Source organism: Crinia signifera, chromosome 6 (assembly GCF_055691185.1).
Source record: "Crinia signifera chromosome 6, ASM5569118v1, whole genome shotgun sequence".
Taxonomy (NCBI): domain Eukaryota; kingdom Metazoa; phylum Chordata; class Amphibia; order Anura; family Myobatrachidae; genus Crinia; species Crinia signifera.
In genome coordinates, this window is record NC_139222.1 from 3,151,415 (window position 1) to 3,175,760 (window position 24,346).

Below are 24,346 nucleotides of genomic sequence, written 5' to 3' on the forward strand. Positions count from 1 at the left end.
GAGGCTTTTTACCGTTTTCACCAACATGGAGCTAGCCGCCAAATATGTGTGGATATCCTTTCATCAACACGTATTCGACAAATGCTACAAGAGGCACCAGCCTGTGCGATAAGCTGGTGAAAACGGATGTGACAGGGCTGGGATGCACCAAGAAAACGCATTTTCTAACCTGGTAACTATCGGTGCACGGGATGTGTGACATGTGGATACCTTGAGCAAGGGCACACTTTCACGCACCCGCATACAGGTCACAGGTATAAAATCAAACAGGTGTTGACTTGTTCCAGCAGGTTCGTAGTCTACATGATGTTGTGCCCCTGCAGGCTCGCATATGTGGGCAAGACCAGCAGAACTTTTAAGGAGCACATGGCGATACATCGCTCTGCGATTAAAATGCCTTGGATGGCGACCGCTCTGAGCAACCGGTTGCTGAACACTTCAGGGACTTCAGGCATTCCCTGCCGACATTAAAATACAAGACGATAGACCAGGTACCGGCGAATGTGAGATGAGGAGATCGGGATAAGAAGCTTCTGCAACTTGAAGCGAGATGGATTTTTAAACTGAACGTTATTGCCCCTGCTGAGCTTAATGAATATTCATCACTGAACTGCTTCTTGTAAACGCACATTCCACCTGCTATCCAGTGTGTTGCAGTGAATGTATAGGAGTGCCGGTCTTCCGCCCACTAGAATGCAGGTATGTGTGACTTCATGGCTTTTCCCAGCGATAACATATTATACTGTAATGCGCGAGCTCAGCATATATACACAGTGTACTGTAGTGACGCACAGCACATGTATACGTAACTTGCGTATACCCACAATTTCTCAAAAATGCCACAATGTCATTTACTTTTTAAATACTATTTTGACTTTAAAGTGGACCAAATAAACTACAAACGTGGAAGTACGTCTAAGGCTATGTGTAATGAAGAACTTTGTACCTGTCCTCGGGGTGCACAACATAGTCACCCGGGTCCACGAAGCTGCATATTGTACACCCGATGCACCGCTGGCCAGCAGCTTTATTACGTAAATAATTCCAATGAGTTGGGACTGCTGTCTGATAGGTCATTACGCACCAGCCAATTGTATCGCTTCTTTCCTCTCCTGTGACCGATCATGACATTATACTTCCTTTGAGTACATATCTGCACCTTTGGGTAAACGAGAGGACGAGGATCCATTGGTGGAACCCAGATTCCCCTCAATCAAGTGCGATTGTCTACAAACTTAGTAGACAAATCCTTTTGGTACGAGTTGACCTCCCTTATATTTTATATGTGTCCTATGTAGTGTAACAATATCACACTATTGGTTTCCATTTTTCTTCTCTTTTGGGTACATACACTTAAAATTGAGAGGGAAACCATTCATCGATAGCACTCTGGGATTATCAGACATCGATTGGTATTGTACTTATTCTATCACTGGTGTTTGTGTGGTGTAGACCCGGATTTGTAAGTAATGTAATTCGATTCTGATCTATTTCTTCATACACAAAAGGTTGATCCTGTTTCCCTTGTTTCAATAAAACACTGTTATTATTCAATGTGACGTCTTTAAATGGAGATGTTTTCCCAATCAAATAGAAAAATGGACTCACTCGTTATAGAAGTATATCTTACAATATCTGTTTATTGTTCATCATATATCTGTACAGAAAGCATTGCAGTGCTTTGTGTTCCTTACAGTTGTATACAGCTTTATATCTGTAAACAATAAAAGATTGCTGAGAGCGATGTGGGACTGGGTGTACCCCACTTTAGTTTCACCCAAATGACCTATGTGAATCTTATACTAATAACATCCACGGTAATTGTCTGCGAGTGATTAACCGTTTTGTGTCAGCTCACATTCTTTTTTGTGCGAAATCTGATGTGCAACAAGACGTGATCTCTTCGCAAAACATTTCCCACACTCCAAACATGGAAAAGGTTTCTCGCCTGTGTGACATCTCTTGTGTGTAACGAGATTTGATTTCTGTGCAAAACATCTCCCACACTCAGAGCATGGAAATGGCCTCTCACCCGTGTGCCATCTCTGATGTGTAACAAGATGGGATAGCTGTGTGAAACATTTCCCACACTCAGAGCATGGGAATGGCCTTTCACCTGTATGACTTTTCTTATGTCTAGAAAGATCTGAATTGGATGTAAAACATTTCCCACACTCAGAGCATGGGAATGGCCTCTCGCCTGTGTGATATCTCTGATGTGTAACAAGACGTGATTTCTGTGTAAAACATTTCCCACACTCAGAGCATGAATACGGTTTCTCACCTGTGTGACTTCTCTGATGTACAACAAGATATGATTTATGTGTAAAACATTTCCCACACTCAGCACAGGGATATATTTTACCACGTGTCTGAGCTGCACTGTATGTAAGAAAGGCTGAGGTATCAGGAGAACTGTCCGCACAAGGAGATGGACCAGATGATATATCAGCACTGTGAGATACTGGGCTTATATATAGAGTAACAATGTTATCTCCTGGAGAATCTTGTGTGATGTCATCTTCTACGTCATTCTCTGCAGACAAGAGGAGACCTCCCTCTGAGGCACCTGTCCGAAATAACATACCTGTATTATTATTCACAGCACTGTACAGGGACTATAGCCATTCACATCAGTCACACCAGGGAGCTTACAATCTATTTACCTACCACACGGACAGGCACAAACTAGGGTTAATTTGCTATCAGAAGCCAAGTAACCAAGAAATACATACAAACTCCACACAAACAGCAAGTTGTCTGGGAATTCAACTCATGACTTCAGTGCTGCAAGATAGCAATACTGACCACTGTACCACCATGTTACTATTATGAGTGGGGAGGAGACTGGTCAGATCTCTGGGCTGGTAACACACAGTGACATTATGTGAGGGGGAGAGCAGGAGTATAATAGGGGCTGATGGCACCTGATGTATGAGATACACCAGAGAGTGCGGGGAGGAGACTGGTCAGATCTCTGGGCTGGTAACACACAGTGACATGATGTGAGGGGGAGAGCAGGAGTATAATAGGGACTGATGGCTGCTGATGTATGAGATACACCAGAGAGTGCGGGGAGGAGACTGGTCAGATCTCTGGGCTGGTAACACACAGTGACATGATGTGAGGGGGAGAGCAGGAGTATAATAGGGACTGATGGCTGCTGATGTATGAGATACACCAGAGAGTGCGGGGAGGAGACTGGTCAGATCTCTGGGCTGGTAACACACAGTGACATGATGTGAGGGGAGAGCAGAAGTATAATAGGGGCTGATGGTTCCTGATGTATGAGATACACCAGAGAGTGCAGGGAGTAGACTGGTCAGATCTCTGGGCTGGTAACACACAGTGACATGATGTGAGGGGGAGAGCAGGAGTATAATAGAGGCTGATGGCTCCTGATGTATGAGATACACCAGAGAGTGCGGGGAGGAGACTGGTCAGATCTCTGGGCTGGTAACACACAGTGACATGATGTGAGAGGAGAGCAGGAGTATAATAGGGGCTGATGGCTCCTGATGTATGAGATACACCAGAGAGTGCGGGGAGGAGACTGGTCAGATCTCTGGGCTGGTAACACACAGTGACATGATGTGAGGTGGAGAGCAGGAGTATAATAGGGGCTGATGGCTCCTGATGTATGAGATACACCAGAGAGTGCGGGGAGGAGACTGGTCAGATCTCTGGGCTGGTAACACACAGTGACATGATGTGAGGGGGAGAGCAGGAGTATAATAGGGGCTGATGGCTCCTGGTGTATGAGATACACCAGAGAGTGCGGGGAGGAGACTGGTCAGATCTCTGGGCTGGTCACACACAGTGACATGATGTGAGGGGGAGAGCAGGAGTATAATAGGGGCTGATGGCTGCTGATGTATGAGATACACCAGAGAGTGCAGGGAGGAGACTGGTCAGATCTCTGGGCTGGTAACACACAGTGACATGATGTGAGGGGGAGAGCAGGAGTATAATAGGGGCTGATGGCTCCTGATGTATGAGATACACCAGAGAGTGCGGGGAGGAGACTGGTCAGATCTCTGGGCTGGTAACACACAGTGACATGATGTGAGGGGGAGAGCAGGAGTATAATAGGGGCTGATGGCTCCTGGTGTATGAGATACACCAGAGAGTGTGGGGAGGAGACTGGTCAGATCTCTGGGCTGGTAACACACAGTGACATGATGTGAGGGGGAGAGCAGGAGTATAATAGGGGCTGATGGCTCCTGGTGTATGAGATACACCAGAGAGTGCGGGGAGGAGACTGGTCAGATCTCTGGGCTGGTCACACACAGTGACATGATGTGAGGGGGAGAGCAGGAGTATAATAGGGGCTGATGGCTGCTGATGTATGAGATACACCAGAGAGTGCAGGGAGGAGACTGGTCAGATCTCTGGGCTGGTAACACACAGTGACATGATGTGAGGGGGAGAGCAGGAGTATAATAGGGGCTGATGGCACCTGATGTATGAGATACACCAGAGAGTGCGGGGAGGAGACTGGTCAGATCTCTGGGCTGGTAAGACACAGTGACATGATGTGAGGGGGAGAGCAGGAGTATAATAGGGGCTGATGGCTGCTGATGTATGAGATACACCAGAGAGTGCGGGGAGGAGACTGGTCAGATCTCTGGGCTGGTAACACACAGTGACATGATGTGAGGAGGAGAGCAGGAGTATAATAGGGGCTGATGGCTCCTGATGTATGAGATACACCAGAGAGTGCGGGGAGGAGACTGGTCAGATCTCTGGGCTGGTAACACACAGTGACATGATGTGAGGGGAGAGCTGGAGTATAATAGGGGCTGATGGCTCCTGATGTATGAGATACACCAGAGAGTGCGGGGAGGAGACTGGTCAGATCTCTGGGCTGGTAACACACAGTGACATGATGTGAGGGGAGAGCAGGAGTATAATAGGGGCTGATGGCTCCTGATGTAAGAGATACACCAGAGAGTGCGGGGAGGAGACTGGTCAGATCTCTGGGCTGGTAACACACAGTGACATGATGTGAGGGGGAGGGCAGGAGTATAATAGGGGCTGGTGGATCCTGATGTATGAGATACACCAGAGAGTGTGGGGAGGAGACTGGTCAGATCTCTGGGCTGGTAACACACAGTGACATGATGTGAGGGGGAGTGCAGGAGTATAATAGGGGCTGATGGCTCCTGATGTATGAGATACACCAGAGAGTGCGGGGAGGAGACTGGTCAGATCTCTGGGCTGGTAACACACAGTGACATGATGTGAGGGGAGAGCAGGAGTATAATAGGGGTGATGGCTGCTGATGTATGAGATACACCAGAGAGTGCAGGGAGGAGACTGGTCAGATCTCTGGGCTGGTAACACACAGTGACATGATGTGAGGGGAGAGCAGGAGTATAATAGGGGCTGATGGCTGCTGATGTATGAGATACACCAGAGAGTGCGGGGAGGAGACTGGTCAGATCTCTGGGCTGGTAACACACAGTGACATGATGTGAGGGGGAGAGCAGGAGTATAATAGGGGCTGATGGCTCCTGATGTATGAGATACACCAGAGAGTGCGGGGAGGAGACTGGTCAGATCTCTGGGCTGGTAACACAGTGACATGATGTGAGGGGAGAGCAGGAGTATAATAGGGGCTGATGGCTCCTGATGTATGAGATACACCAGAGAGTGCGGGGAGGAGACTGGTCAGATCTCTGGGCTGGTAACACACAGTGACATGATGTGAGGGGAGAGCAGGAGTATAATAGGGGCTGATGGCTCCTGATGTAAGAGATACACCAGAGAGTGCGGGGAGGAGACTGGTCAGATCTCTGGGCTGGTAACACACAGTGACATGATGTGAGGGGGAGAGCAGGAGTATAATAGGGGCTGATGGCACCTGATGTATGAGATACACCAGAGAGTGTGGGGAGGAGACTGGTCAGATCTCTGGGCTGGTAACACAGTGACATGATGTGAGGGGAGAGCAGGAGTATAATAGGTTCTCTATTCTGTAATAAGTGTTTATTACTCACCTGTGCTGATATCTGTAGGGATTTCCTCCTCCTTACACCGCTGATCACCTCTCACATATGTCTCTTCTTCTTCTACATATTCAACCTTAATTTTAGTCGCATATATCTCTTCTTCAACCTTTATATCTTCTATTTTTATATTAGCCAGACTCTTACCCTAAATATTCCAAAAATCAATAAAAAATATAATTATATATAATTTATTTAGTTGAATATTATATCAGTGTATAAGACCCACAGCTTCTGTAGGGATCATATAGTGACAGTCACTGTGGTATATTGGTGAGACCCTAAATCCCACCTACCTGATCATCCTGTGGGGTCCTGTGATTCTCCTCTGTACAGTCCTGGGAATACAGAGGACGGGGACATCTCTCTGGGGTATTCCTGTTACTGGGCCCATCTGTAGGAGACACACAGTGACTGAGGACATTGTGTATATGTGATTATCCTGGGAATACAGAGGACGGGGACATCTCTCTGGGGTATTCCTGTTACTGGGCCCATCTGTAGGAGACACACAGTGACTGAGGACATGGTATATATGTGATTATCCTGGGAATACAGAGGACGGGGACATCTCTCTGGGGTATTCCTGTGACTGGCCCCATCTGTAGGAGACACACAGTGACTGAGGACATTGTATATATGTGATTATCCTGGGAATACAGAGGACGGGGACATCTCTCTGGGGTATTCCTGTTACTGTGCCCATCTGTAGGAGACACGCAGTGACGGAGGACATTGTATATATGTGATTATCCTGGGAATACAGAGGACGGGGACATCTCTCTGGGGTATTCCTGTTACTGGCCCCATCTGTAGGAGACACGCAGTGACTGAGGACATGGTATATATGTGATTATCCTGGGAATACAGAGGACGGGGACATCTCTCTGGGGTATTCCTGTTACTGGGCCCATCTGTAGGAGACACACAGTGACTGAGGACATGGTATATATGTGATTATCCTGGGAATACAGAGGACGGGGACATCTCTCTGGGGTATTCCTGTTACTGGCCCATCTGTAGGAGACACACAGTGACTGAGGACATGGTATATATGTGATTATCCTGGGAATACAGAGGACGGGGACATCTCTCTGGGGTATTCCTGTTACTGGCCCATCTGTAGGAGACAAGCAGTGACTGAGGACATGGTATATATGTGATTATCCTGGGAATACAGAGGACATCTCTCTGGGGTATTCCTGTTACTGGGCCCATCTGTAGGAGACACGCAGTGACTGAGGACATTGTATATATGTGATTATCCTGGGAATACAGAGGACGGGGACATCTCTCTGGGGTATTCCTGTTACTGGCCCCATCTGTAGGAGACACGCAGTGACTGAGGACATTGTATATATGTGATTATCCTGGGAATACAGAGGACGGGGACATCTCTCTGGGGTATTCCTGTTACTGGGCCCATCTGTAGGAGACACACAGTGACTGAGGACAGGGTATATATGTGATTATCCTGGGAATACAGAGGACTGGGACATCTCTCTGGGGTATTCCTGTTACTGTGCCCATCTGTAGGAGACACGCAGTGACGGAGGACATTGTATATATGTGATTATCCTGGGAATACAGAGGACGGGGACATCTCTCTGGGGTATTCCTGTTACTGGCCCCATCTGTAGGAGACACGCAGTGACTGAGGACATGGTATATATGTGATTATCCTGGGAATACAGAGGACGGGGACATCTCTCTGGGGTATTCCTGTTACTGGCCCATCTGTAGGAGACACACAGTGACTGAGGACATGGTATATATGTGATTATCCTGGGAATACAGAGGACGGGGACATCTCTCTGGGGTATTCCTGTTACTGGGATCATCTGTAGGAGACACACAGTGACTGAGTACATGGTATATATGTGATTATCCTGGGAATACAGAGGACGGGGACATCTCTCTGGGGTATTCCTGTTACTGGCCCATCTGTAGGAGACACGCAGTGACTGAGGACATGGTATATATGTGATTATCCTGGGAATACAGAGGACATCTCTCTGGGGTATTCCTGTTACTGGGCCCATCTGTAGGAGACACGCAGTGACTGAGGACATGGTATATATGTGATTATCCTGGGAATACAGAGGATGGGGACATCTCTCTGGTGTATTCCTGTTACTGGTCCCATCTGTAGGAGACACACAGTGACTGATGACATGGTATATATGTGATTATCCTGGGAATACAGAGGACGGGGACATCTCTCTGGCGTATTCCTGTTACTGGGCCATCTGTAGGAGACACGCAGTGACTGAGGACATTGTATATATGTGATTATCCTGGGAATACAGAGGACGGGGACATCTCTCTGGGGTATTCCTGTTACTGGCCCCATCTGTAGGAGACACGCAGTGACTGAGGACATTGTATATATGTGATTATCCTGGGAATACAGAGGACGGGGACATCTCTCTGGGGTATTCCTGTTACTGGGCCCATCTGTAGGAGACACGCAGTGACTGAGGACATGGTATATATGTGATTATCCTGGGAATACAGAGGACGGGGACATCTCTCTGGGGTATTCCTGTTACTGGGCCCATCTGTAGGAGACACGCAGTGACTGAGTACATTGTATATATGTGATTATCTTGGGAATACAGAGGACGGGGACATCTCTCTGGGGTATTCCTGTTACTGGCCCCATCTGTAGGAGACACGCAGTGACTGAGGACATGGTATATATGTGATTATCCTGGGAATACAGAGGACGGGGGACATCTCTCTGGGGTATTCCTGTTACTGGGCCCATCTGTAGGAGACACACAGTGACTGAGGACATGGTATATATGTGATTATCCTGGGAATACAGAGGACGGGGACATCTCTCTGGGGTATTCCTGTTACTGGGCCCATCTGTAGGAGACACACAGTGACTGAGGACATTGTATATATGTGATTATCCTGGGAATACAGAGGACGGGGACATCTCTCTGGGGTATTCCTGTTACTGGGCCCATCTGTAGGAGACACGCAGTGACTGAGGACATTGTATATATGTGATTATCCTGGGAATACAGAGGACGGGGACATCTCTCTGGGGTATCTCTGTTACTGGCCCATCTGTAGGAGACACGCAGTGACTGAGGACATGATATATATGTGATTATCCTGGGAATACAGAGGACGGGGACATCTCTCTGGGGTATTCCTGTTACTGGGCCCATCTGTAGGAGACACACAGTGACTGAGTACATTGTATATATGTGATTATCCTGGGAATACAGAGGACGGGGGACATCTCTCTGGGGTATTCCTGTTACTGGGCCCATCTGTAGGAGACACGCAGTGACTGAGGACATGATATATATGTGATTATCCTGGGAATACAGAGGACGGGGACATCTCTCTGGGGTATTCCTGTTACTGGGCCCATCTGTAGGAGACACACAGTGACTGAGTACATTGTATATATGTGATTATCCTGGGAATACAGAGGACGGGGGACATCTCTCTGGGGTATTCCTGTTACTGGGCCCATCTGTAGGAGATACACAGTGACTGAGGACATGGTATATATGTGATTATCCTGGGAATACAGAGGACGGGGACATCTCTCTGGGGTATCTCTGTTACTGGGCCCATCTGTAGGAGACACACAGTGACTGAGGACATTGTATATATGTGATTATCCTGGGAATACAGAGGACGGGGACATCTCTCTGGGGTACTCCTGTTACTGGCCCCATCTGTAGGAGATACACAGTGACTGAGGACATGGTATATATGTGATTATCCTGGGAATACAGAGGACGGGGACATCTCTCTGGGGTATCTCTGTTACTGGGCCCATCTGTAGGAGACACACAGTGACTGAGGACATTGTATATATGTGATTATCCTGGGAATACAGAGGACGGGGACATCTCTCTGGGGTATTCCTGTTACTGGGCCCATCTGTAGGAGACACACAGTGACTGAGTACATTGTATATATGTGATTATCCTGGGAATACAGAGGACGGGGACATCTCTCTGGGGTATTCCTGTTACTGGGCCCATCTGTAGGAGACACACAGTAACTGAGGACATTGTATATATGTGATTATCCTGGGAATACAGAGGACGGGGACATCTCTCTGGGGTATTCCTGTTACTGGGCCCATCTGTAGGAGACACACAGTGACTGAGGACATTGTATATATGTGATTATCCTGGGAATACAGAGGACAGGGACATCTCTCTGGGGTATTCCTGTTACTGGGCCCATCTGTAGGAGACACGCAGTGACTGAGGACATGGTATATATGTGATTATCCTGGGAATACAGAGGACGGGGACATCTCTCTGGGGTATTGCTGTTACTGGGCCCATCTGTAGGAGACACACAGTGACTGAGGACATGGTATATATGTGATTATCCTGGGAATACAGAGGACGGGGACATCTCTCTGGGGTATTCCTGTTACTGGGACCATCTGTAGGAGACACGCAGTGACTAAGTACATTGTATATATGTGATAATCCTGGGAATACAGAGGACGGGGACATCTCTCTGGGGTATTCCTGTTACTGGGACCATCTGTAGGAGACACACAGTGACTGAGGACATTGTATATATGTGATTATCCTGGGAATACAGAGGACGGGGACATCTCTCTGGGGTATTCCTGTTACTGGCCCATCTGTAGGAGACACGCAGTGACTGAGGACATTGTATATATGTTATTATCAGATGCTGGGTGTATATAGAGGACCCCCATACCTGCTCTCCCCTGTACAATAAATGTCTCCTCTTACCCAGTGATGTGAGGGGTCGGTGATTCTCCATCATCACGTCCTTGTACAGACCCCTGTGTTCCTCTATATACTCCCCCTCCTGCATGGAGAGATAGAAAGTGACATCCTGACACCTTATAGGCACCTGACTTACACAGTGATACAGTCATCACCCAGTCACATCCCCCGGTGTTACTGTATAACGTCCCATTCCCAGCAGTGACCTCTCCGGTCACATCCCCCGGTGTTACTGTATAACGTCCCATTCCCAGCAGTCACCTCTCCGGTCACATCCCCGGTGTTACTGTATAACGTCCCATTCCCAGCAGTCACCTCTCCGGTCACATCCCCCGGTGTTACTGTATAACGTCCAATTCCCAGCAGTCACCTGTCCGGTCACATCCCCCGGTGTTACTGTATAACGTCACATTCACAGCAGTCACCTCTCCGGTCACATCCCCGGTGTTACTGTATAACGTCCCATTCCCAGCATTCATCTCTCCGGTCACATCCCCCGGTGTTACTGTATAACGTCCCATTCCCAGCAGTCACCTCTCCGGTCACATCCCCTGATGTTACTGTATAACGTCCCATTCCCAGCAGTCACCTCTCCGGTCACATCCCCTGGTGTTACTGTATAATGTCCCATTCCCAGCAGTCACCTCTCCGGTCACATCCCCCGGTGTTACTGTATAACGTCCCATTCCCAGCAGTCACCTCTCCAGTCACATCCCCCGGTGTTACTGTATAACGTCCCAATCCCAGCACTCACCTCTCCGGTCACATCCCCCGGTGTTACTGTATAACGTCCCATTCCCAGCAGTCACCTCTCCGGTCACATCCCCCGTTGTTACTGTATAACGTCCCATTCCCAGCAGTCACCTCTCCGGTCACATCCCCCGGTGTTACTGTATAACGTCCCATTCCCAGCAGTCACCTCTCTGGTCACATCCCCCGGTGTTACTGTATAACGTCCCATTCCCAGCAGTCACCTCTCCGGTCACATCCCCGGTGTTACTGTATAACGTCCCATTCCCAGCAGTCACCTCTCCGGTCACATCCCTGGTGTTACTGTATAACGTCCCATTCCCAGCAGTCACCTCTCCGGTCACATCCCCCGGTGTTACTGTATAACGTCCCATTCCCAGCAGTCACCTCTCCGGTCACATCCCCCAGGTGTTACTGTATAATGTCCCATTCCCAGCAGTCACGTCTCCGGTCACATCCCCCAGTGTTACTGTATAACGTCCCATTCCCAGCAGTCACCTCTCCGGTCACATCCCCCAATGTTACTGTATAACGTCCCATTTCCAGCAGTCACCTCTCCGGTCACATCGCCGGTGTTACTGTATAACGTCCCATTCCCAGCAGTCACCTCTCCGGTCACATCCCCCGGTGTTACTGTATAACGTCCCATTCCCAGCAGTCACCTCTCCGGTCACATCCCCCCGGTGTTACTGTATAACGTCCCATTCCCAGCAGTCACCTCTCCAGTCAGCAGCTGAATGATCTTGTTGGTGAGTTCCAGGATCTTCTGGTCATTGTGCCTCTCATGTATCAGTGAGTGAGGTGGAGGCACCGTGATGGGGCTCTGGGTCCTGCTCAGTCCTCCTGACACACAGGGACGGCTGCTGGGTGTCTCACACTCACCGGATGTCTTCTTCACTACTGTGTAACCCTGTGTATTGGGGGAGACAACAAATATCATTATATACAATCCCAGATCCCCTTCACCTCCCCGGTCACATCCCTGTATTATTACTATAGATATAAGTGATGTCACCTCCCCGGTCACGTCCCTGTATTATTACTCTAGATATAAGTGATGTCACTGTCACGTCACTGTATTATTACTATAGATATAAGCGATGTCACTGTCACCTTCCCGGTCACGTCCCTGTATTATTACTATAGATATAAGTGATGTCACTGTCACCTCCCCGGTCACGTCCCTGTATTATTACTATAGATATAAGTGATGTCACCGTCACCTCCCTGTATTATTACTATAGATATAAGTGATGTCACCTCCCCGGTCACGTTCCTGTATTATTACTATAGATATAAGTGATGTCACTGTCATGTCCCTTATTACTATAGATATAAGTTATGTCACCTCCCTCGTCATGTTCCTGTATTATTACTATAGATATAAGTGATGTCACTGTCACCTCCCAGGTCACGTCCCTGTATTATTACTATAGATATAAGTGATGTCACTGTCACCTCCCTGTATTATTACTATAGATATAAGTGATGTCACTGTCACCTCCCCGGTCACATCCCTGTATTATTACTATAGATATAAGTGATGTCACTGTCACCTTCCCGGTCACCTCCCTGTATTATTACTATAGATATAAGTGATGTCACTGTCACCTCTCCGGTCACATCCCTGTATTATTACTATACATAAAAGTGATGTCACGTCCCTGTATTATTACTATAGATATAATTGATGTCACCGTCACCTCCCCGGTCACGTCCCTGTATTATTACTATAGATATAAGTGGTGTCACTGTCATGTCCCATATTACTATAGATATAAGTGATGTCACCTCCCTGGTCATGTCCCTGTATTATTACTATAGATATAAGTGATGTCCCTGTCACCTCCCAGGTCACGTCCCTGTATTATTACTATAGATATAAGTGATGTCACTGTCACCTCCCAGGTCACGTCCCTGTATTATTACTATAGATATAAGTGATGTCACTGTCACCTCCCCGGTCACATCCCTGTATTATTACTATAGATATAAGTGATGTCACTGTCACCTCCCCGGTCACGTCCCTCTATTATTACTATAGATATAAGTGATGTCGCTGTCACCTCCCTGGTCACCTCCCTGTATTATTACTATAGATATAAGTGATGTGACTGTCACCTCCCCGGTCACATCCCTGTATTATTACTATAGATATAAGTGATGTCACTGTCACCTCCCTGTATTATTACTATAGATATAAGTGATGTCACCGTCACCTCCCCGGTCACGTCCCTGTATTATTACTATAGATATAAGTGATGTCACTGTCATGTCCCTTATTACTATAGATATAAGTGATGTCACCTCCCTGGTCACGTCCCTGTATTATTACTATAGATATAAGTGATGTCACTGTCACCTCCCAGGTCACGTCCCTGTATTATTACTATAGATATAAGTGATGTCACTGTCACCTCCCTGTATTATTACTATAGATATAAGTGATGTCACTGTCACCTCCCCGGTCACATCCCTGTATTATTACTATAGATATAAGTGATGTCACTGTCACCTCCCCGGTCACCTTCCTGTATTATTACTATAGATATAAGTGATGTCACTGTCACCTCCCCGGTCACATCCCTGTATTATTACTATACATAAAAGTGATGTCACGTCCCTGTATTATTACTATAGATATAAGTGATGTCACCGTCACCTCCCCGGTCACGTCCCTGTATTATTACTATAGATATAAGTGGTGTCACTCACCTCCCCGTATTATTACTATAGATATAAGTGATGTCACTGTCACGTCCCTGTATTATTACTATAGATATAAGTGATGTCACTGTCACCTTCCCGGTCACATCGCTGTATTATTACTATAGATATAAGTGATGTCACTGTCACCTCCCCGGTCACATCCCTGTATTACTACTATAGATATAAGTGATGTCACTGTCACATCCCTGTATTATTACTATAGATATAAGTGATGTCACCTCCCCGGTCATGTCCCTGTATTATTACTCTAGATATAAGTGATGTCACTGTCACGTCACTGTATTATTACTATAGATATAAGTGATGTCACTGTCACCTCCCCGGTCACATCCCTGTATTATTACTATACATGTAAGTGATGTCACTGTCACGTCCCTGTATTATTACTATAGATATAAGTGATGTCACTGTCATGTCCCTGTATTATTACTATAGATATAAGTGATGTCACTGTCACCTCCCCGGTCACGTCCCTGTATTATTACTATAGATATAAGTGATGTCACTGTCACCTCCCCGGTCACATCCCTGTATTATTACTATAGATATAAGTGATGTCACTGTCATGTCCCTGTATTATTACTATAGATATAAGTGATGTCACTGTCATGTCCCTGTATTATTACTATAGATATAAGTGATGTCACTGTCACCTCCCCGGTCACCTCCCTGTATTATTACTATACAAATAAGTGATGTCACTGTCATGTCCCTGTATTATTACTATAGATATAAGTGATGTCACTGTCACCTCCCCGGTCAGCAGGTAGATGATCTCCAGGGTGAGACTTAGTATCCTCTCAGACATGTGACTCCCGTCCTTCTCCATCCTCAGGGAATCAGTGACGCGTCTCATCCTCACGTGACGTGTAGTAAACTCTCTGGATCCTCACAGCTCAGTGGTCTAGGAGTAAGTATAATAATTATAATACACAGCACAGAGCACACATGTAACATAGATATGAAGCACTGAGTCCTCCTCTACCCCCCATGTCACACAGCCCTGGTCACACATCAGACGCCCCAGTGACTGTCACACAATGCGGTATTGCTAATAGGTTACACCGCACAACTCATAGCCAGGACACCAAAGGCAGCTTCCTCTGTATAATAATAATAATAATAATAATAATAATAATAATAACTGCTTTCCCTGTATAGTAATAATAACAGGACACCACAGGCTGCTCCCCCTGTATAATAAACATTAATAATCATCATAATAACAACAACAACAACAGGACCATACAGGCGGCTCCCCCTGTATAACAAAAAAACAACAAGACACCACAGGCTGCTCCCCCTGTGTAATAATAACAACACAAAGGACACCACAGGCTGCTCCTCCTGTATAATAATAACCGCACACCACAGGCTGCTCCCCCTGTATAATAATAACAAAAGGACACTACAGGCTGCTCCCTCTGTATAATAATAACAAAAGGACACTACAGGCTGCTCCCCCTGTATAATAATAACAGGACACCACAGGCTGCTCCCTCTGTATAATAATACTAATAACAACAACAGCACACCACAGGCTGCTCCCCCTGTAAAATAATGATAACAACAGGACACCACAGACGGCTCCCCCTGTATAATAATAACAGGACACCTCAGGCTGCTCCCTCTGTAAAATAATAATACCAGGACACCACAAGCTGCTCCCCCTGTGTAATAATAATATTAATAATCATAACAACAACAGGACCATACAGGCGGCTCCTCCTGTATAATAATAATAATATCCGCACACCACAGGCTGCTCCCCCTGTATAATAATAACAAAAGGACACTACAGGCTGCTCCCCCTGTACAATAACAAAAGGACACTACAGGCTGCTCCCCCTGTATAATAATAATAGGACACCACAGGCTGCTCCCCCTGTAAAATAATAACAGGACACTACAGGCTGCTTTCCCTGTATAATAATAACAAAAGGACACCACAGGCTGCTCCCCTGTATAATAACAGGACACCACATGCTGCCCCCCCCCCCCCCCTGTATAATTAGAACAGGACACTACAGGCTGCTCCCTCTGTATAATAATAGCAGGACACTACAGGCTGCTACCTCTGTATAATAATAACAGGATACCACTGACTGTTCTCCCTGTATAATAATAAGACACCACAGGCTGCTCCCCCTGTATAGTAGGACACTACTGGCTTCTCCATCTGTATCCTAGTACACAACAGACTGCTCCCCTTATATTATAATAATAAGAATAGGACACTATAACCTGCTCCAGCTGCATAGAAGCCATTACCCGATCTCGACGGACACCAAGGCTGAAGCAATCGATGAAAGCGCCTTTCCTGTGTGTGAAACGCAGAACCCGGAAGTAAGGTGGAACACACAGGCCGGAAATAGGGCATGATTGGCAGAGGCTTTTTGCTGATAGTCTCCCGCTCTTTGTCACCATACATGTCCCCAGTGCCGGAGGCCGGCGGCCATTTTTCTGTAGACCGTCGTCAAGTCTGATCACAACCCTCCTCTATCACTCCCACAAGGCAGCAGGAGCGCAGAGCGGCCATTGCTGTGTCTGGCAGCAAGTAATGATATTATTCTATAGGCTGAGCAGCTCTGGTGCTGTATTATCATTGTTGTTGTAATGCAGGTAGCGCGTCCTCTGGAGCAGCTGGAGCAGACTTTGTGCTTGTTGTCATTGTACACTCTAGTTTTCTATGACTGTGAAAAAGGTGGTGGAAACCCAGTTTTACAGTATAACGCATACCTCCCAACTTTTCATGTGAAGAAATAGGGACACTCGCGCGGCTCGCCCGAAAAGGGGCGTGGTGTATGCAAATGAGGGCGCGGCTTATGCTAATTAGCCGCGACCTCATTTTCATACGAGAATAGACGCTGTGCGCATGCGCACAGCGTCTATTCTACTACATTGGGGGGGTCTCCCAACTGCCACCCCCCCGCAGCGGGACAATGCCTGCCGCGGGTGGGACGTCGGGACAGGACCCGAAAATCGGGACTGTCCCGACGGAATCGTGACAGTTGGGAGGTATGATAACGTCTCATTCCCAGCAGTAACCACAGGCTGCTCCCCCTGTATAATAATAGGAAACCAAAGGCTACTCTCCCTGTATAATAATATCAGTACACCACAGGCTGCTCCCCTGTATAATAATAACAGGACACCACAGGCTGCTCCCCCTGTATAATAATAGGACACCAAAGGCTACTCTCCCTGTATAATAATATCAGTAACCACAGGCTGCTCCCCCTGCCTGTATAATAATAATAATAGAACACCACAGGCTACTCTCCCTGTATAATAATATCAGTACACCACAGGCTGCTCTCCCTGTATAATAATGATAACAGGACACCACAGGCTGCTCCCCCTGTATAATAATAACAGGACACCATAGGCTGCTCCCCCTGTATAATAATAATAGGACACCACAGGCTACTCTCCCTGTATAATAATATCAGTACACCAGAGGCTGCTCCCCTGTATAATAATAACAGGACACCACAGGCTGCTCCCCCTGTATAATAATAACAGGACACCATAGGCTGCCCCCCTGTATAATAATAATAATAATAATAATAATAATAGGACACCACAGGCTACTCTCCCTGTATAATAATATCAGTACACCACAGGCTGCTCCCCTGTATAATAATAGGACACCACAGGCTACTCTCCCTGTATAATAATACCAGTACACCACAGGCTGCTCCCCTGTATAATAATAATAACAGGACACCACAGGCTGCTCCCCCTGTATAATAATAGGACACCAAAGGCTACTCTCCCTGTATAATAATACCGGTATCAGTACACCACAGGCTGCTCCCCTGTATAATAATAATAATAATAATAACAGGACACCACAGGCTGCTCCCCCTGTATAATAATAGGACACCAAAGGCTACTCTCCCTGTATAATAATATCAGTAACCACAGGCTGCTCCCCCGGCCTGTATAATAATAATAATAATAATAATAATAATAGGACACCACAGGCTACTCTCCCTGTATAATAATATCAGTACACCACAGGCTGCTCTCCCTGTATAATAATAATAACAGGACACCACAGGCTGCTCCCCCTGTATAATAATAACAGGACACCATAGGCTGCTCCCCCTGTATAATAATAATAGGACACCACAGGCTACTCTCCCTGTATAATAATATCAGTACACCAGAGGCTGCTCCCCTGTATAATAATAACAGGACACCACAGGCTGCTCCCCCTGTATAATAATAACAGGACACCATAGGCTGCCCCCCTGTATAATAATAATAATAATAGGACACCACAGGCTACTCTCCCTGTATAATAATATCAGTACACCACAGGCTGCTCCCCTGTATAATAATAGGACACCACAGGCTACTCTCCCTGTATAATAATATCAGTACACCACAGGCTGCTCCCCTGTATACAAATATCAGTACACTACAGGCTGCTCCTCCTGTATAATAATAACAGAACACCACAGGCTGCTCCTCCTGTATAATAATAATAATAACAACAGGGGTGTCCTGTTGTTATTATTATTATACAGGAGGAGCAGCCTTCTGTGTCCTGTTATTATTGTTCTGTTATTATTATACAGGAGGAGCAGCCTGTAGTGTACTGATATTTGTATACAGGGGAGCAGCCTGTGGTGTACTGATATTATTATACAGGGAGAGTAGCCTGTGGTGTCCTATTATTATACAGGGGAGCAGCCTGTGCTCCTCCTGTATAATAATAACAGAACACCACATAATAACAACAGGACACCACAGGCTGCTCTCCCTCTATAATAATAACAGGACACCACAGGCTGCTCCCCCTGTATAATAATAATAACAGGACACCACAGGCTGCTCTCCCTCTATAATAATAATAACAGGACACTACAGGCTACTCTCCCTGTATGATAATATCAGTACACCACAGGCTGCTCCCCTGTATAATAATATCAGTACACCACAGGCTGCTCCCCCTGTATATTAATAACAGGACACCACAGGGTGCTCCCTCTGTATAATAATAACAGGACACACAAGGCTGCTCCTCCTGTATAATAATAATGACACCACAGGCTTTTCCCCCTGTATAATAATAACAGGACACCACAGGCTGCTCCTCCTGTATAATAATAATAATAATAATAGCAGGACACCACAGGCTACTCTCCCTGTATAATAATAATAACAACAGCACACCGCAGGCTGCGCCCACTGTATAATAATAATAACAGGACACCACAGGCTGCTTCACCTGTGTACCAATAGGATACACATGGAGAGAAAAATCTTTGTCCCAAGTGTAGTGCACCTGGATTCTTTAACTTAAAATTGAACTTTTATTAGATAACCATCTACATGGCTGTGAGATATACCTAAAAACACATAGAACATGTAGTGATATTGAACAAAGCAGAGACAGTGATATGCTGTGTACACACGGTGAGATTTTACATTAGATTTTGCCTATACAATCATACAGATCGTATGCAGATCGCACAGGTTTTTTACCTTGCGATCCCGATGCGCGCTCCAGGGACCGTACAAATCAAAACCCAGATAGACAGGGCAGCAATGACTATATAGTGCAGATCTAATGCAGATTGTATGTAAATAGTACAGAGTTAGCACAGATTGCACAGCACTCAAATCTTTATGGTGTGTACACACTTGTACAATGTGCATGAGATTTTGACTATATGGTCAAAATCTCATCTGGATCTCATGCAGATTGCACAGGTTTAACCCTTGCGATCCCGATGCGCCAGGGACGTGCAGTCAGGGGAGGCAGAGCCTCCCCTGTCTCATAACTGATTAAAAAAAATGATGGTATTTATAACACATATGCTGTGTTATAAATATCTCATTTGATTTTTTTTTTATATAGTTGTGAGATGGGACACTGTGGAAGGCTGGGCGGCAGCGGGAGCTGTGCCTCCCGCTGACAATTGAAAACTGCCCTGCAGCGGGGGGCGGGAATAACGAGCAGAGGAGAAAAGATGCGGAGAAGCCCATTGAAATTGAATGGGGAAGCGGCATCTACTCCTCTGCCTCAGTAACAGGGACGCACTCCCCTGTCACTGAGACAGATGTGATAGGACAGCGGAGCAGGCTGTCACTCACTGACAGCCTGTACCCGCTGCCCCTGAGCTGCGTAGTGGCAGTGTCAGCTCCCGTATCCCCACACACTGATTTTGTGTAAAATTACATTTAACCAGGGGGCGGGCAGGAGTAGCAGTGGGAGTAGGGGCAGCCGCAGCAGCGGGGCTGGCAGGAGTAGCGGGCAAAGGCAGTGAGGACCGCTACTGCCGTTGCCACTACCAGCCACCGCCGGGGCTGCTGCTCTAATAATCGTGGGGGTGGTAGCGGCGGGTAGTGCTCACCTTGCCGCGGGACTTGGCGCCCGCAGCCCGGCGCTGAACTCCCTCTCTCCGGTCAGGTGCATGGTGAGCTGTCAGCTCTTTTCCCCCAGTCCCCCTGTGCTCTTTTCCCCCAGTAGCAGGGTGGGGGGGGGGGGGGCGCGCGGCAGCTCAGCGCTGTATGTTTATACAGTTCAGTGTGCAGCGGCTGTATTTCTGGACCCCGCCGGGAGGCCTGGCTTTCCTACACCTGATGCTGCAGCCTGGGCCGGCTGTGTCCCCTCCTCTTGGTCACTGGGCTGCCAATGCTGCTGGTAGATTTTAAAAGTAAGTAATACTTCAGCCCTATGTCCCCACTGCCCCCATCCCCCACTGTCACTCACCCCACTATCACTCTCCCCATCCCCTGCTGTCACTCTCCCATATCCTCCCACTGTCACTCTCCCCCATCCCCCACTATCACTCTCCCCATCCCCTGCTGTCACTCTCCCATATCCCCCCACTGTCACTCTCCCCCATCCCCCACTGTCACTCTCCCTGCTATTACTATCCCCCATCCCCCATGGTCACTCTCTCCGATATCACTGTCCTCACTGTCACTCTCCCCCTTCCCCCAATGTCACTCTCCCCGATATCACTCTCCCCCTTCCCCCGCTGTCACTCTCCCCACTATAACTCTCCCCCATCCCCCACTGTCACTCTCCCGCTATCACTCTCCCCACTGTCACTACCCCAATCCCCCACTGTCACTCCCCGCTGTCACTCTCCCCCATGCCCCGCTGTTACTCTCCTCGCTGTCACTGTCCCCAACCCCCTGCTGCGACTCTCCCCATCTCCTGCTGTTACTATGCTCACTGTCACTGTCCTCGCTTTCTCACTGTCACTGTCACTGTCCCAAATAGCACATGCGTCACCTGACACTAACCTCACCGCACGTCACTGCGATGCGCGCTCCCGTATCGCAGCCAGAAAGTCTTGGCTGCATAGACTATATAGTGCAGATCTGCACTATATAGTCTAAATTGTATGCAGATAGTCTAAATTGTATATTTTGTATGCAGATAGTCTATATTGTACAAGTGTGTACACACCATAAGTCGAATAGCGAGGGGATCTCACCGTGTGTACACAGCATTAGTGTGTAAAAGGGTGAGGTCGTGCGCAGGTGACACACTTTATGGATAGAATACTTGTGATTTGTTGGACCGGCGTCTTAGTGATATCAGATATCGGTGTTTCAGTACGTTGGTGTAGTGCAGTGTTTTTCAACCACTGTGCCGTGTTACACTAGTGTGCCTTGAGCTGTTCTCACGAGTGCCCCCAGATCTAGAGATGCCCGAACCAGTTTAGAGCCACCACCAGTTCAACTGTTATTTACTGGTCTCTTTATGTAAAGAGCCAATGTATTTTTTTTTTGTTACCTGTGGAAACCAGTGTTATTGTTTGTTTTTTATATGGGGGCCAATACGTTTGATTTTTAGTGGGAGCCAATGTGTATTGCCCTGTAGGGATCTTATAGTGTGCCTTGGCAATTTAAAATCTTATTTAGTGTGCCGCAAGGTAAAAAGGTTGAAAATCACTGGTGTAGTGAGTCTATCCCACATTAATAGCTGGATCGTATAGGGTTAATTAATACTGCTTGATGTACTGATTCTACCTTTCAAGTTCAGATGAAGGTCAAATTCCTTCTTAGAAGGACAAAACCATGGCCCTTATTCTGATCGGTGCGGCCGGAGCCGAATATGCGGCCAGGACCGTGCGTGCGAAACCCGCCTTCCATACGGATCGCCAACTCCGTCCGTATGCGGTAAGAAGCTGGCCGAACGGACCGCACGTGTATTTTACATGGAATACGCCTCCTCCATCTCAGGGAACCTCCCCCATCATTCGATGGTCGCAGACCATCGAATGCAGGACCGAGTGGTCAACCAGCTCCCGCAACCTCAGACCACACGGACATTTCTCCGTGCAAAAGCAGGGATCTGGGCGGGCAGCTGACATCCGGCGATGTCATATGTCCGCCCCCTACACGTGCGTCACGGCCGCATTACCATACGTACGCCCAGCGTTTTCATGGGAACGCCCATGAAACGCGGGGCGTATGCATATGGTAATGAGCCCAAATAGCCCTTCACGCCCCTCTCCACCCCCTGTTCGGAGTGTTCACATTTCATGCGGAATTTGGCCGTACGCCCCGCTCGCACATGCGCAGAGACGCCTCTGCACATGCGCAGACACAAAACATCGGCGGCACGAACGCACGCGGATATTAACGCACCGATCAGAATAAGGGCCCATGTGCACTGCAGGTGGTAACATGTGCAGAAAGAGTTACAGGGTTTGGGTGAGTTATTTTGTTTCTGTGCAGGGTAGATACTGGCTGCTTTATCCTTACACTGCAATATAGATCTCACTTTGAAGTAAAACCCCACCCAAATAACCCCCTTAGTTACAATCCACAGGATGATTGGCAGCTTACGTGCTTTATCTGCCTTTTATATCACAGAGAGTCGTTACAACACGTAGCAATGTGCTGCTCTCCTGTGGTGCGTGGGAGTATTGGCTTGCAGTAAAGAATGAATTATAGGTATAAGTTCTCTGACTCATATGTGACCAATGTATGGGACTACTGTGGGATGTAGTCAGAGAATGAAACAGCTTTCTAGTTCCCATCAATGAGCCAACAGAGCGGTTCGCATGCTCTGTATGTGCCGTGAATGCACAGGTATAGCGCCGGCTTCCTCTGCCCTAATAAGGGCTGTAAGAACCACACGCTCAGTCAAATCAGCAGTTCATCAACAATAAATTACATTTGACACACAAATAATAATCGTTTGAGCGTGCCACCCTGCTCGCACTCCGACAGCCGGCGTACACTTCGCAGAGTAGCTTTATCAAGGCCGACCAGAACAGGAGCTTGGCCGTGTTTAAGTAACCTCATAGGTATTCCCTCTGTCCAATCAGTGTTGCTCTACGTCACAGTGTTGTGTCATCCCCTCCTCTGTGTGTAATGATTGACAGTTACTACAGCCACGCTTATTTTTAGGGGATCAAAAGGTATGTTTGATAAATGTCTTGTTTAGTCCCTTCCTTAAGCTTGGCAGGCATAAGGGGGGGGGGGGGGGTTGGAGTGTCATAAGATCTCTGCACATTATGGTAGTGATGAATGTTTGGTGTGCTAATTATATTCTGCATTAACGATGCAGTGAGGGCGGGGGGGGGGGGGGGGGGATAGTATTCCGGATAGGGATTATAGTTTCTTTTTTTCTTCTTCTTTTTTTTAGATAATTGCGGTCCTTGATAATCTCAGACCGCTCACAGAGGAACGGGAAAACGTAGATGTAAACAGATGGATGATGAAACATCCATGACTCTATGATGATAAGATCTACCATACGTTTACAAGTGAGACGTGTAGTTATTATGAGGATATACCCATCTACAATTAATGTATGTACCTTGTTAGAGCAAAGATTAGGGGAAGGGGTACATAACATGAACGGCACTCACTTTCATGAGGCGTAAAGGAGTAGTGGATGCCATTCCCTTCTATTATGCGATATTAAATATAAATGAATACACGTTATCAAGTGGTGATCTCAATAATCTCTGCGCCGTGGTCTCCGATAGCTGTGGTGTGGAGACATTTGTTGTCGGATTATTCACCGACAAATGACAATATATAGTGTATTCGGTGATCAGATATATGGCAAAAATCTGTGATAGGGTGATAAAGAACCAACGACGGTGCCAT

The 24,346-nt window shown here is 47.1% G+C and overlaps 4 protein-coding genes across 6 annotated transcripts in view; 2 read left to right on the forward strand and 2 right to left on the reverse strand.

The window, feature by feature from the left end:
* Positions 1 to 16,636, reverse strand: part of LOC146009824 (uncharacterized) — a 163,849-nt gene extending 147,213 nt beyond the window's left edge. The window contains exons 1-2 of one of the 2 annotated variants that reach the window (XM_083150335.1): positions 16,517 to 16,636; positions 14,997 to 15,149 (exon numbers count right to left, since the gene is read on the reverse strand). The gene's annotated coding sequence lies outside the window, so the exon portion shown is untranslated. Of the gene's footprint in view, positions 1 to 14,996; positions 15,150 to 16,489 lie in introns of both variants that reach the window. The other variant, XM_083150336.1, reaches the window with a different exon arrangement.
* The window catches only part of LOC146009826 (uncharacterized), a 426,905-nt gene that overhangs the window by 215,752 nt on the left and 186,807 nt on the right, over positions 1 to 24,346 (forward strand). The gene's annotated exons all lie outside the window — the stretch shown is intronic.
* LOC146009839 (uncharacterized) overlaps positions 1 to 24,346 on the forward strand; it is a 103,266-nt gene that overhangs the window by 32,884 nt on the left and 46,036 nt on the right. The window lies entirely within an intron of this gene.
* Positions 1,623 to 24,346, reverse strand: part of LOC146009807 (uncharacterized) — a 234,070-nt gene continuing 211,346 nt past the window's right edge. Inside the window, exon 8 of the mRNA XM_083150293.1 lies at positions 1,623 to 2,302. Within this exon, the coding sequence (XP_083006419.1) occupies positions 1,836 to 2,302 (467 nt within the window). The 3' untranslated portion in view covers positions 1,623 to 1,835. The remainder of the gene's footprint in view (positions 2,303 to 24,346) is intronic.